The sequence below is a fragment of the Rhinopithecus bieti genome, unplaced genomic scaffold, assembly GCF_001698545.2.
Source record: "Rhinopithecus bieti isolate Rb0 unplaced genomic scaffold, ASM169854v2 scaffold_4916, whole genome shotgun sequence".
In the NCBI taxonomy this organism is placed as follows: Eukaryota; Metazoa; Chordata; class Mammalia; order Primates; family Cercopithecidae; genus Rhinopithecus; species Rhinopithecus bieti.
Genome location: NW_016804605.1, coordinates 513,477 through 526,300, shown reverse-complemented (window position 1 = coordinate 526,300; position 12,824 = coordinate 513,477). Strand labels below are relative to the sequence as shown.

At 37.0% G+C, this 12,824-nt stretch overlaps 1 protein-coding gene across 1 annotated transcript in view; it reads left to right on the top strand.

Annotated features, from left to right (window-relative positions):
* USP24 (ubiquitin specific peptidase 24) overlaps window positions 1-12,824 on the top strand; it is a 150,815-nt gene that overhangs the window by 46,210 nt on the left and 91,781 nt on the right. The window contains 7 exon segments of the mRNA XM_017869403.1: window positions 5,055-5,090; window positions 5,710-5,775; window positions 6,956-7,021; window positions 9,821-9,895; window positions 10,452-10,610; window positions 12,102-12,216; window positions 12,415-12,518. Of these exon segments, the coding sequence (XP_017724892.1) occupies window positions 5,055-5,090; window positions 5,710-5,775; window positions 6,956-7,021; window positions 9,821-9,895; window positions 10,452-10,610; window positions 12,102-12,216; window positions 12,415-12,518 (621 nt within the window).

The window sequence follows — 12,824 nt, the reverse complement described above, 5'->3', positions numbered from 1 at the left end:
ATAATTTTTCCATAGCTGTTAACTAATATCATGAAGAATTTTATAGGTTTGAAATGATGTTTAGTAAAATGAGAAATGTCTTTAGTGTCGTATATTAGATTATCAGAACCCCAGTTTAATTGGTGTTCCAGTTTCTTAGAGTTGAGAGACTAGAACATTTAAAATGATTAGTTGTACCTAGAAAAAATAATCTAGTAGTTAATCTCATATATAATTTTCTTTTGAACTTCATACGCATTAAAACTTGCTTTTTCAGGCCTGGAACCAATATATTGTATATCAAAAGACTACAGTCTGCCAATAAGAGTATACTCACAAGAAGTACATAATCTAAACAATCCTCTGGTTAAAACACTGTTTGGTTTCAGAAACGGTTGAAAGAAGTTGAGTTTAATCAATAGAAAACTTGTTCATTGCTTTAGTGGAAGCAGAGGTTTAAGTCAACAATCATTTATTTAACATTTACTATATGTCTGGCATTATTCTAAGTTTGAGATGTTAAACATAAGTACACAGTCCTATCTTTTAATATAAAGAGTAATAAGATGTGATTACTAGCTTGTAGCATAGTGGAGGAAATACGAAAAGAAAACAATGACAGCATGATAAACAGTAGGTGGAATTATAATAATATGTACTGTGCACAGAATCCAGGGGAAGGAGTAGTTATTGCCACCTTGGGAAGTCAGACAGTTCCCCAGAGAGGAGGAAAAAGCTGAGCAGCAAGGGCAGTGAATATGTACTTTGGAATTTAATCCTCACAGCGGCTCTTTGAGTTGGGTACTATTTTTACCCCCATTTCATAGGTGAGAACTGAAATAGACAGAAGTGAAGTACTTGCCCAAGTCCACATACCTAGTTGCAGGGAGAATCCATGCAGGCAGCTAGTTTGTGTTCTTTAACCATATGCAGTACTGCCTCCCCAAATGCTAAACTCTTCTCTTCATATGCGTTGTGAAGATCAAGTGACAAATATACATAGAAATAATGAACATGGTGGCTCACTGTAGTGAGCACTCAGCAGATATTCATTCTCTTTTTTCACTGTACGTATGCATCTGCTGAGACCCAGAAAAGTACAGTCTTTGTGTTTCATCTCATTACCACAAAGGAATTCTCTCTCCTCTGGATCCCCTCTCCTCTTGCCTTCTCAAGCATATTCCTCTTTCAGCTTTCTATTATTTCTTTGGTATCCTCGATCTTTCCCTCATTTTTGGGATTGTTACCCTTGTATGCAACATGATCTAGTACTTCTCATCTTTAAATATTCTGCCTTTAATATCATATCCCTCTGTAGTTTGAGCATGGTCCTCTGCTCCCCTTCCCAACCAGACCTGAAGATTCCATGTCCTCCCTCTCAGTTATTCTTTCAGTGGTTATTCTAAAATTTTAACTTAATAAACAAAATCTAAATTTCACTAGTATCTTTCTCCTCCTTGAGCGGTACATAAAGACCTTATAACGTTGCATGTGCTCACTCCCCTCTTAAATGATTCATTACCTCTTTATCTTACTTGTGCATTGTCCTAGTCCCCTCCTATCATTTTTTACCCGGTAAAGTCGATAGTGCATTCTATAAAGAATCCTTTAGTAAGGTTCTGTTTGTGGATAAGTCTTGGTTTTTGATGACCTGAACTTTACTTTATTTCCCATTCCTTGAAGTGTGTATTTTCACTGGGTTCAAAAGTCTAGATGATATTTCTTTTCTCTCAGAATATTAAAATGCCATTTCACTGTCTTGTGGCTTTGATTATTGCTGTGGAGAAGTTGGCTGTTGATCTGACTGGTTTTTTATTGGAAGTCTGGCTTTCTTCCATGGCTGTATTTTGAAATCTTTTCTTTCTCTTTGATGTTTGTAAATTTGACTCTAATGTGATTAACCATGGTATTCTTTTTATTTATTTTGCTTCAGATTCATTGGGCTTCTGAATCTAGGGTTAATGTCTATGTCAATTCTGGAAATTTCTCAGCCTTTGTCTTTTAAAATATTCCCTCTTCCCCATTAGTCTCTCTTCTTCTGAAACTTGATTGGATACATGTTAGACTGAGTAGTTCTGTCCTTCATGTCCCTTAACTCCTTTTCACACTGGTTCTGTCCTTCATGTCCCTTAACTCCTTTTCACATTTTCCATCTTTTTGTCTCCTTGTGTTGCAATTGTGCTTTTTTCCAGATCTGTAGCAGTACAGTTCACTGATTTTTTTTATTTGTATCTAATCTGCTGTTTAACTTGTTTAAGTCTTTAATTTCAGTTACTGAATTTTTCATTTATATAAATTTTGTTTGTTTTTGACTCCGTTTAATTTTGTATTGTCTCATGTTCTTAACTCATATTTTCAATCCCTAATTTGTTTAATACTTTATATTCTGTGTCTGATATCTACTTTACTCACTTGCTTTGTGTATGTATGTAGGTGTGTAGAAATGTACTTATACTTATTTGTTTGTTCATTTTTCTATGAACTCGTGTTTCTTTGCATTTAATCTAGGAGTGGGCAGTTTGAGGCCTAAGTTGAAAGTTCTTTCTTCCAAAAAGGATTTACTTTTACTTCTTCTGGGTTCCTGGAAGCACTACATTTTGTGACCTTTTTAGAATAAATTATCAGCTTAGGGTTTTTCAGACCATAACGTCAGTGTGAATTTGAGCAGTAAAGCCATATGAGGGCAATCCTGCGGTTATGAATTCTTGGAGAATTTTTTTTCTCTTTTTAGGCATCCTTATTTTCTCTTTCCACAGGTAAATCTATATCAGTTCATCTGGCACCAAGGATGTAGCCCTTTAGTTCCAGCTTTATGTTACAGTACCCTCTGAGTCACCCTGTACCACCTGGGATTGGTGTCCTTTTTCTCCTGCAAATGGAAGCTCACAGTCACCAGGGCTCTGCACTGCCTGTGGGTGAAGCTGGCTTCAGAGCCTTCCTGCCTGCCTCACAGGATTCCTAACTTCTCTTTGTTTTAAGCTTCTGAGCTTTTTTCTTTTTTTTGTCAACTCAGCTGTATGTGTTAAAATCCCAGCACTTTGGGAGGCCGAGACGGGCGGATCACGAGGTCAGGAGATCGAGACCATCCTGGCTAACACAGTGAAACCCCGTCTCTACTAAAAAATACAAAAAACTAGCCAGGCGAGGTGGCGGGCGCCTGTAGTCCCAGCTACTCGGGAGGCTGAGGCAGGAGAATGGCGTAAACCCGGGAGGCGGAGCTTGCAGTGAGCTGAGATCCGGCCACTGCCCTCCAGCCTGGGCCACAGAGCGAGACTCCGTTTCAAAAAAAAAAAAAAAATATTGTATGTTTTATCCAGTAGTAGTATTTTTAGTTGGAGAGCCATTTAGGATACCTACATAGAAGTGTACTAAATTTTCAGGGCATTCCATTCTGCCTTCATCCACCATCTACTGAAATCATTCTCATTAAGGCACCAACACCTCTCCATGTTTCCAGATTGGAAAGAAATGTCCCTTGACCCCATCAACAGCACTGGTCCCAGTTGTTCTCTTCTTGGAGATGTTTCTTGCTTGGCTTTCAGGATACTATAGTGCCTTGTGTTTCTGCTTGCCCCCAAGCCATGTTTCCTCTGTTGACTCCTTCACCTCTATCCAGTTTTCTTCAGTGCTTCCTCTCTTTATTCACTATACTTTCTCTAATGAATTTAAATGTCATATTTATGCCGATGGGTCTCCAATTTATATCTCTGTGGCCCAAACCTCTTCTCTGAGTATACCAGACTTGAAGAGTCAGTTATCTCCTTTTGGTTGCCATACAGAGTTCTCAAACTTTGTGTCTGAAATGGAATTTCATTTTGCCTCTCCGCCTTTATTCTCCTTTTTAGTAAGTAACATCATCATCTATCTAGATGCTCAAGCCAGAAGCATAGGAGTCGGCCAGGATTCATTCCTTGAATAAAGAATAACCAAACCATAAACAAGTCCTTTGATTTAATCTCTAATATGTCTCCATTTGACCTCTCTCTCCCACTTCTGCTGCCATCCTTCTCCACACACAGCTGTGGACTCCCTAGACACTGCACTGGCCTTCTAACTGGTTGTGTCTGACTATGTCTCATTCTCCCATTCATCCATTCCATTCCATTCTCCATAGAACTGCAAGCATGACCTTAAAATATAAAACACTCTTTTGCTGAAAACACTTCTGTTGCTTTCTTTCTAATCATGGTCTGTAAGTGTCTCCATGATCTACATTCTTTGCCTCTCTGTACAACCTCATCTCTGTCACTCCTGGCTCACCGTGTCGCAGCTGGGAGAGTTTTTAAACACAGCAGACTCTTTTCTGCCATTCCCAATCAGGACCTTTACCATTTTAGCCTCACTGCCTGGATTGTTCTTTAAACAGCTACATCTGTCTCATCCTTTAAAGATTATGTATTCAGAGAAGTCTTTCATGACCACCACCCCAAGAAGAGGAAGCTCTTGTTTTCTTTTGAGGCCTTTTTGTTTTTCCTTTCGTGGGACTTAGCACAATCTGAATTATCTTCTGTATATGATACTCTACTTGGTTTTGTTGACTCTGCTAGAATGAGCTTCGTAAAAGCAGGTACAACATCTCTTCGTAGTCACTGTTCTGTGTCTAGTCCCTAGAACAGTGAATGCTCAAAAAAGAAAAGAAGAAAAGGAGGAGAAAATAGAGCTTGCTTAAGAGCATTAATTAATTATCTAACTGGGACTAAAACTTTTAATCTCTGCTGATTTACTGCTTTTTATGTTAATAATTAAGTTTTCATTTCTAAAATAAAACTTTTTTAAAGAATTTAACTCAAGTTATCCTGTATGTTGGAGAGCTGAAACAACTGATCTCAGCTATCCAAAAATGCATAGATGTTCCACATTGTGGCAATTCCATCAAAATACAGACTTATAGACTCCCAGAATTATATACAGTAATGTTAAAGACATATTAGGAAGCATTTGGGAAAAAACTTTGGAAATCGTTTCCAAACTTTTATAATTTTTCCTCTAACTTTTCACTTAGGATAAAATAAATGTAAGGGTTAATGGGGAAACTTTTATATTGCCATCTCAATTTTTTTTTTCTTTTCTCATAGGAGCCTCATGGATGGGTTGTGGATTTGGTAAATAAGGTATATGACTTTTGTTAATATTGTCATGTGGTATATTTTCAGTTTTCTAATGAGATGTCCTAGAGTTTGGTATGTAAAGCAAATGGCAGCTGCAGAGAATAATAAAAATGCTTTAAGGAGTGGATTTCATATTTTCTTCCTTTTTTTGTATGTACAATATTAGCAGGTAAACATCAGCTTTTGGACTTAGTACTATCTGCAGTATGCCACAGGAGCAGTAGAAGGATCGATGCAAGGCTTCTCTCAAGACCAATGTTACAGAGCACAGTGATAACGTAGAATGTTAGCTTTAGTTCCTTGCTTAAATTATTAATATATAACATTTTAAAATTAATTTGTGTAGTATAATACGATGACTGCAGTCAATAATTACTTAATTGTATATTTTTAAATAACTTAAAGAATGTAATTGGATTGTTTGTAACTCAAAGGATAAACGCTTGAGGGGATGGATACCCCGTTCTCCATGATGTGCTTATGTCACATCGCATGCCTGTATCAAAACATCTCATGTGCCCCATAAACATATACACCTACTATGTGCCGATATAAATTTTTCAAAATAAAACAATTAAAGGGAAAAATAAACTAAATTAATGTGTGCCTTTTTTCTTCTCAGTTTGGAGAATTAGGTGGATTTGCAGCAATCCAAGCCAAGCTCCATTCAGAAGATATAGAACTTGGGGTAAGTTAAACCACTGTCTGTGCCCAGTGTGGAAGTTCATTTCATTTGAGTTGGTATACAGCCAGAGGACACGGTCTGGACATGCAAAGTTAAATGTCAAATTCAAGGTTTTCATCTTTAGAGGAGCAGATTCCACAGTCCTGATAACCAAAGAAATGTTTACTCCTAATTATAATCAAATTGCCATGTAGAGTGTTTTTCCTCACTATTTTTTCTTTACCTATGGAGTTTTTCTCTTAATTTGTAATGGTTACATGAAGTTATCTTGCTGTTTAAAGTTGGTTGCTATATATGGCAAGTATATATATGCATAACAATTTTATGGCTCAGTTAAATGATTATATAAAATCAGAATTTACTTCATAGACTCAGGCACAAATAAGAATACTTTAACAGAGTTGTTTAGTAAGCTTTTGGTGTTACAAAACTCTTAGATAACAAATGGCTGTAACATGGGAGCTTAGAATCATCAGGTACAGTGTTCGTATCAACTTCATTTTCTCAAAACATAACCTCATAGTAAGGGGAATAACTAATCTTTAATTTTTCAGATACTGTTGACCTGTTTGTTGCTGAGAGCACTTTATTCTTTTCTATAATTAATAATTCAATTAAAAACTATTACATACTTGGCATAAATAAGACACTGCGCTATCTGCTATAATTTGATAAATACAGAAAATAATGTGTTAAAATAACATACCCAAGTGTTACAGATTGTGCTTACAGTTGCAGTTATTTCTGTGAAACCATGACTAATTGATTCCTATTGGTCCCTCTCTGGGTGAAGGAAATAGCAATGGTCAAGGAGAGAGACTGATGGTGTAGTGATGTATTGACTCTTCCTTGCCATCTAGTGTTTATCCTAAAGATCAGATGTCTGCCAGATCAGAGACACTGATGCAGAAGCCTCCTCTTGCTTCCCTGGAAGTTAATTAGGTTGTTGAACTGTCCTTGTGATCCCCATTGAATAGATCAAGTATGTTGGAAATGACTTTATTGGATTGACATCTTTATATCAATTCTTTCTATCCAGGAGTTTAGTTTCTCTAGTCTTATTCATGACTTGATCAAATCACTATTCAAACTTTTTTCTGATATATGAAAAGAGATTTGTTTAATTTTGACAGGAAAAAAAATCTTCTCAAATGTATTTCTAATCTTCACTGTCTTTTTCCAGGCTGTCTCAGCACTGATTCAACCCTTGGGAGTGTGTGCAGAGTACCTCAATTCCTCCGTGGTACAGGTAAGATTAAACCATTTCACGTTACTTCTTATGATTGAAGACATGCAAACTCTAATAACTTCTTTTTATCAGGTTATTCAGAATGGTCTTTAATCCAGAGTAACTCCTTTTTTCACATTAGCTGTCCTTTTAATAAAATGCCATCAGATAATAAAATTGTTGAATAATTTGAAGTATAGGAGACCTAACATTTGAGAAGGCTATTTACCTTTTCAGTTTTCATTTTATAAAATACAATTTTCATTTATTTTTCATTTTATTATCTGTAAAGTAGGCAGCATATCCTTATTTGCTTCACAGGATTATTTAAGGATTTAATGCCATTATGTATTGAATCAGATTAGTATTTATGTATTAAATCAACTAGGCTCACTTACTGGCTCAGTCGCTCACTTCTGAATGTCAGCTTAACAGCACATCTTGTCTGATTTCCTGCCTCTGTAGGATTGTAAGTCAGCAGGTCATAGAACAGTCAAAGCTGTGAGTGTTCAGTTTTCTAATGCTAAAAGCCTATTCTACTACCTTGTTTCCTTCATTTCAATTAACAAGTTTTACCCAGCAAAATGTCACGTTGAAATACTTATATTTATTTATTTATTTTTATAAATAAGTCTGTGGACCCTAAACTTTTATAGAGCTTTTACAAAATCACCGTGAATGGTTTTGAAAGCATGGTGTCCTTCTGGAGCGGTGTTTTTAAATGCGCTGTTCCTTCTTTCCAACATCACATTTACTTAGGGCTGCTTTAATAAGGGAGATAGGATTTTTTTTTAGTAGGTTCTGGAAATTTCTGTTATTTCTTTTTTTTTTTTTTAAGACAGAGTCTCGCTCTGTCGCCCAGTCTGGAGTGCAGTGGTGTGATCTCGCCTCATTGCAACCTCCACCTCCTGGGTTCAAGCGATTCTCCTGCCTCAACCTCCCGAGTAGCTGGGACCACATGCGTGTGCCACCACGCCCGGCTAATTTTTGTATTTTTAGTAGAGATGGGGTTTCACTGTACTGGCCAGGCTGGTCTCAAACTCCTGACCTTGTGATCCACCCTCTTTGGCCTCCCCAAAGTGCCAGGATTACAGGCGTGAGCCACCGTGCCTGACCAATCTCTGTTATTTCTAAATGTTAAATGCTTTCTTTAGATGTCAAGGTAATCCTGCAAGAGTTGTAGGTGAAATAGGATGGCTGTTTACATATTTCTCCATTCTGCATATTAAGCTCTTTAGAAACAGCTAATGTTCCTTCCGTTTATTAAGCATATAATCATTAATTTCATAGTTGAAACATGAAGACATAAAGAGATAAAGTGATTGGACTTTTTAATATTTTAATAATAAACATTAATAATTTAATAATCAGGGTCAGGATTGGGTTTTAAATGCGTGCTCTTTACTCATGCCTTGCTCTGTGGAAGGGAATTGAGCATAAATACCCCAGCTGCTAACATTAAGGTCTTTAGAAATTCCAGATTTACTATATAAACAGAGTGTACTTTAAAAAGAACAAGAAGTGTATGAATTCCCAACCAAGCACATCTGACTTCATCTTTATTTTAATTATATCAAACCATCCAAAATTAAATTTCAGCAATAAATTCATACAATACATGTTACTTACATAACAGTTGTCTCTACCACTTGCTACTTGTATGACTTCAGAAGACTCTTACTTAACTTGTGTGCCTCAATTTCCTAATTTGTAGAATGGCCATAATAGTAATAACTATCTCAAGAGTTGCAGTAAGGATTAAACAGCACATGCTGAAAAGAACACTATGACTCTCTTAACTGTAACAGCTCTCTCTCCTTCCTATACAATTGGCATTAAGTGTAAATGAAGAAATTCTATCTGGATAAATGCCTGATGTCATTTTAGCTCATTGCTAATGTATTCTTGGGTTTGACAGCCAAATATTGTTTAGCTCTTTCTTCATCAGCTAAGTTTTAAATATTTTCTTTCTTAGATGGAAGTGGTAATTTGGATGTATTAATTGCTAATACTTTACCATTCTCACATACTCTTTAGTTAGTTTTCTGGTTGTGTTACCATTCTGGAGCAGTGTATTGTATGAATCTCATCTATAGGCCTCATTCACATCAGTAAGCAAAAGTCGTTCATATGACAGCATATTTTCCATGGTCTGTGTTTATATTTTTTTTTTTTTTTTTTTTTTTGAGACGGAGTCTCGCTCTGTCGTCCAGGCTGGAGTGCAGTGGCCGGATCTCGGCTCACTGCAAACTCCGCCTCCCGGGTTTACGCCATTCTCCTGCCTCAGCCTCCCGAGTAGCTGGGACTACAGGCACCTGCCACCTCGCCCGGCTAGTTTTTTTGTATTTTTTTTAGTAGAGACGGGGTTTCACTATGTTGGCCAGGATGGTCTCGATCTCCTGACCTCGTGATCTGCCCTTCTCGGCCTCCCAAAGTGCTGGGATTACAGGCTTGAGCCACCGCGCCCGGCCATATTCATTTTTAAAAATCAAACACAAAATATTTATTATAAAAACAATTCATGCTCAATGTTTTAAAAGTTAGACTGTGTGTCTTGAGTCACTCTTCAAAATTACCTTTATAAGATGGTAATGACAGAAATTGTACTTACATTGAAGAAACTGAGGCACCTAAGATTAAGCAGAATCAGTTAAGGGTTTATTTGGCAGTATTAGCTAGTCAGTAGCTGCTCTGATATGAAAATTTTTATCTTTTCATTGCACCCTCTCCTTTGCGAATTGTAGATGAAGAAGTATTTTCCTCTCTACTTTTGGGACAGCTTCGGGAGTTCTTAATAACTGTAACATTTTATTTCTACAGCCCATGCTAGACCCAGTCATTCTTACTACAATCCAGGATGTACGGAGCGTAGAAGAGAAAGACCTCAAAGACAAGGTAAACGCTCTCTCCAGCCAGATACGCCCTAGTGCCAGTTAGTTCACAGAAGCAGAGCCAGGACTTGGCAGGGTTCACACGCTTTGGATTCTGGTCACATGCATTCACATCGAATTAACTTTACATTTCCTAATTAAAAAGTACTGTTTTTGAAGCACCGTTGGTTGTTGTTGCCTCAGTCAGTAGAGTTAATACAGTGAGTAAGTTATACCATTCAGAATTTTACTAACATGATTTTGATGGTATCACAATTGGCATAGAGGAAACTTTAAAATAATAGTGTTAAAACTTACCCAGAGTTGTTTAAAGCAATTTTACCATTTAAATTTACCATGATTTATTTTGTCTAGCCTAAATTTTTCACAGGACCATTCCCTTTCCTTTACTGCTCACCTATGTGCTGTTTTGTTTCTAAGCAAAATGAAGTTAATTGGCTTTGTGAAATATCAGATACTGCCAGACCATTGTTACCCAATATTCTTGTGTGTGTTATAAGAATTGGGATCAAAATGTTTTTACAGTTCCTTTTTTATTTTTTGTTTTTATTCAATAAAAGAGATTGGTTAGCATCCCTGAGCTCTTGTCTGCCATTAAGTTACTTTGCATGCGCTTCCAACCGGATCTGGTGACAATTGTGGATGACCTTCGACTAGATATTCTACTGCGCATGCTGAAATCACCACATTTCAGTGCTAAGATGAATTCTCTCAAAGAAGTAAGTTTTGCATTTGATTCTACAAGACTTAATGTGCAGATACTAAGGCCTACCAAAATGTATGTTTATTACTATAAAAATGTTGGGAAATATGAATAATTTATTGTAATCATATAAAAAAGAGGTAACAATTCTGTATAAAACATTGTATATCATTGTTAGTAAAGACATCTTCTGTGTTACTTTCAAAATTTATGTCTGAAATATTTAAAATATGTAGTGTTTTTGTGAAATTTCCTAGAATATAATCCCTTAGAATGTACAGTTTGAGACTTTTGCTATAAGGGTACAGTTCATTTTGTTTTATTTCAGATGTAAGTTTACTTCAATCTTCTAACTGGGGTTGGGACAAAAACAAAATGACTGCAACAGTGTTGGTCGAAGCAGAATGATGGAAATAATTTTCTGTAGCTTTCTGAACTTGCTATCATATCCACAGAAACAGCACAGTTGGTTTTGGTGTGTGACATATAGATCCAGTGCAGTTCAGTTATAATTCAGTTATTTTTCCTTCAGTTTTGTATTGGTTAGGATTCTTGGCTACCAGTGAAAGAAACTCATCTTGAACCATTTTAGGCCAAAAGAGGAGTTTATTGAAAAGAGGCTGGGTTATTTCACATGAATGAAGGGTTTACTAGCCAGACCAAGAAAGGGTGGGCACATGTGGGCAACAGAACAACTAGAATTTGCAACCTGACCACTGTCAGGACTCTGTCCAAGTCTCGTGCCTGCTTTTCATAGTATGTTGGCCTTGCTCCCTCTCTACCTGCATTTAGCATTTTTCATGTGGTAGAGATCAAGACAATGAATAGATCCCATGTTTCACATCCTGCGGTTCCCATCACCAGAGAGGGACTGACTTTCTGTATATGAAGTGTCTTCTTGACACTTCTTTATACTTTCCACATATAAAATTTGGAGGGAGTGCCTGGTTGAGGTTTGGGTTAGATGTTCATCCCTGAGCCAATTAGCTGTGGTCCAGGGAATGAGAGCTGTAAGAATGACTCCATATTTCTTTCTTTTTTTTTTTTTTTAAGATGGAGTGGTGCTGTGTCACCCAGGCTGGAGTTCAGTGGCACAATCTCGGACCACTACAACCTCCGCCTCACAAGTTCAAGCAATTCTCCTGCCTTAACCTCCTGAGTATCTGGGATTACAGGCACCCACCACTCTGCCCAGCTAATTGTTTGTATTTTTAGTAGAGACGGGGTTTCTCCATGTTGGCCAGGCTGGTCTGAAACTCCTGACCGCAAGTGATCCGCCCACCTTGGCCTCCCAAATGGCTGGGATTACAGGCATGAGCCACCGTACCTGGCCCTCCATGTTTTTTTTAAAGGGACATCACAAATGGTAGTCTGTTAACTTCTTATAACTGGCCTTTGATACGTTTTGGCTAGTTATCAAAGCACATTGTAACATTGTAAAAATTATATACATATGAATATTTGATAATGTATATTAGACTCAGTCACAATAATCTTATCTTTTTAGGTAACCAAACTAATAGAAGATAGCACTTTATCCAAATCTGTGAAGAATGCTATAGATACAGACAGATTATTAGATTGGCTAGTTGAAAACTCAGTTCTGTCAATTGCACTAGAAGGTAAGTTGCTTTCAAAAAAATTAAAATTACCTAACAATTTAAATAATATATCTTTGTATTAAAAAGTGTACAAAATTGTTGCTTTGACTGTATTAGCCTTTAAATGATCTTATAGCAAGTTATTATTTTGAATTAATAGAATTGTATTTAGAGAGTCAGTGTTCACTATATCTGACTTTCTCATGTTTCTTCAATTAGGCAACATAGACCAAGCACAATACTGTGACCGTATAAAGGGAATTATTGAACTCTTGGGTAGTAAATTGTCATTAGATGAGCTCACTAAAATTTGGAAGATACAGGTAGGTGGATCAGAATTATTTTTGCCTTTGCCTAACATTTTTGGACTACAGGAGAGGGAGAAGGGTGGTGAGTGAGCAGGGAAACGGAACCTTTATCTTGCTTTAAACAGAGCAGCTGTACCTAACCCACTTTACAGTTTCAGGTTTTTATTAAGATTGTATGTGTAAATCCACTTGCCACAAGAAGTTTCAAACTGCTGATCTAGTCTGGTCTTCTCATTTTTTATATTAAAAAATTTTTTAAGGCCGGGCGCGGTGGCTCAAGCCTGTAATCCCAGCACTTTGGGAGGCCGAGACGGGCGGATC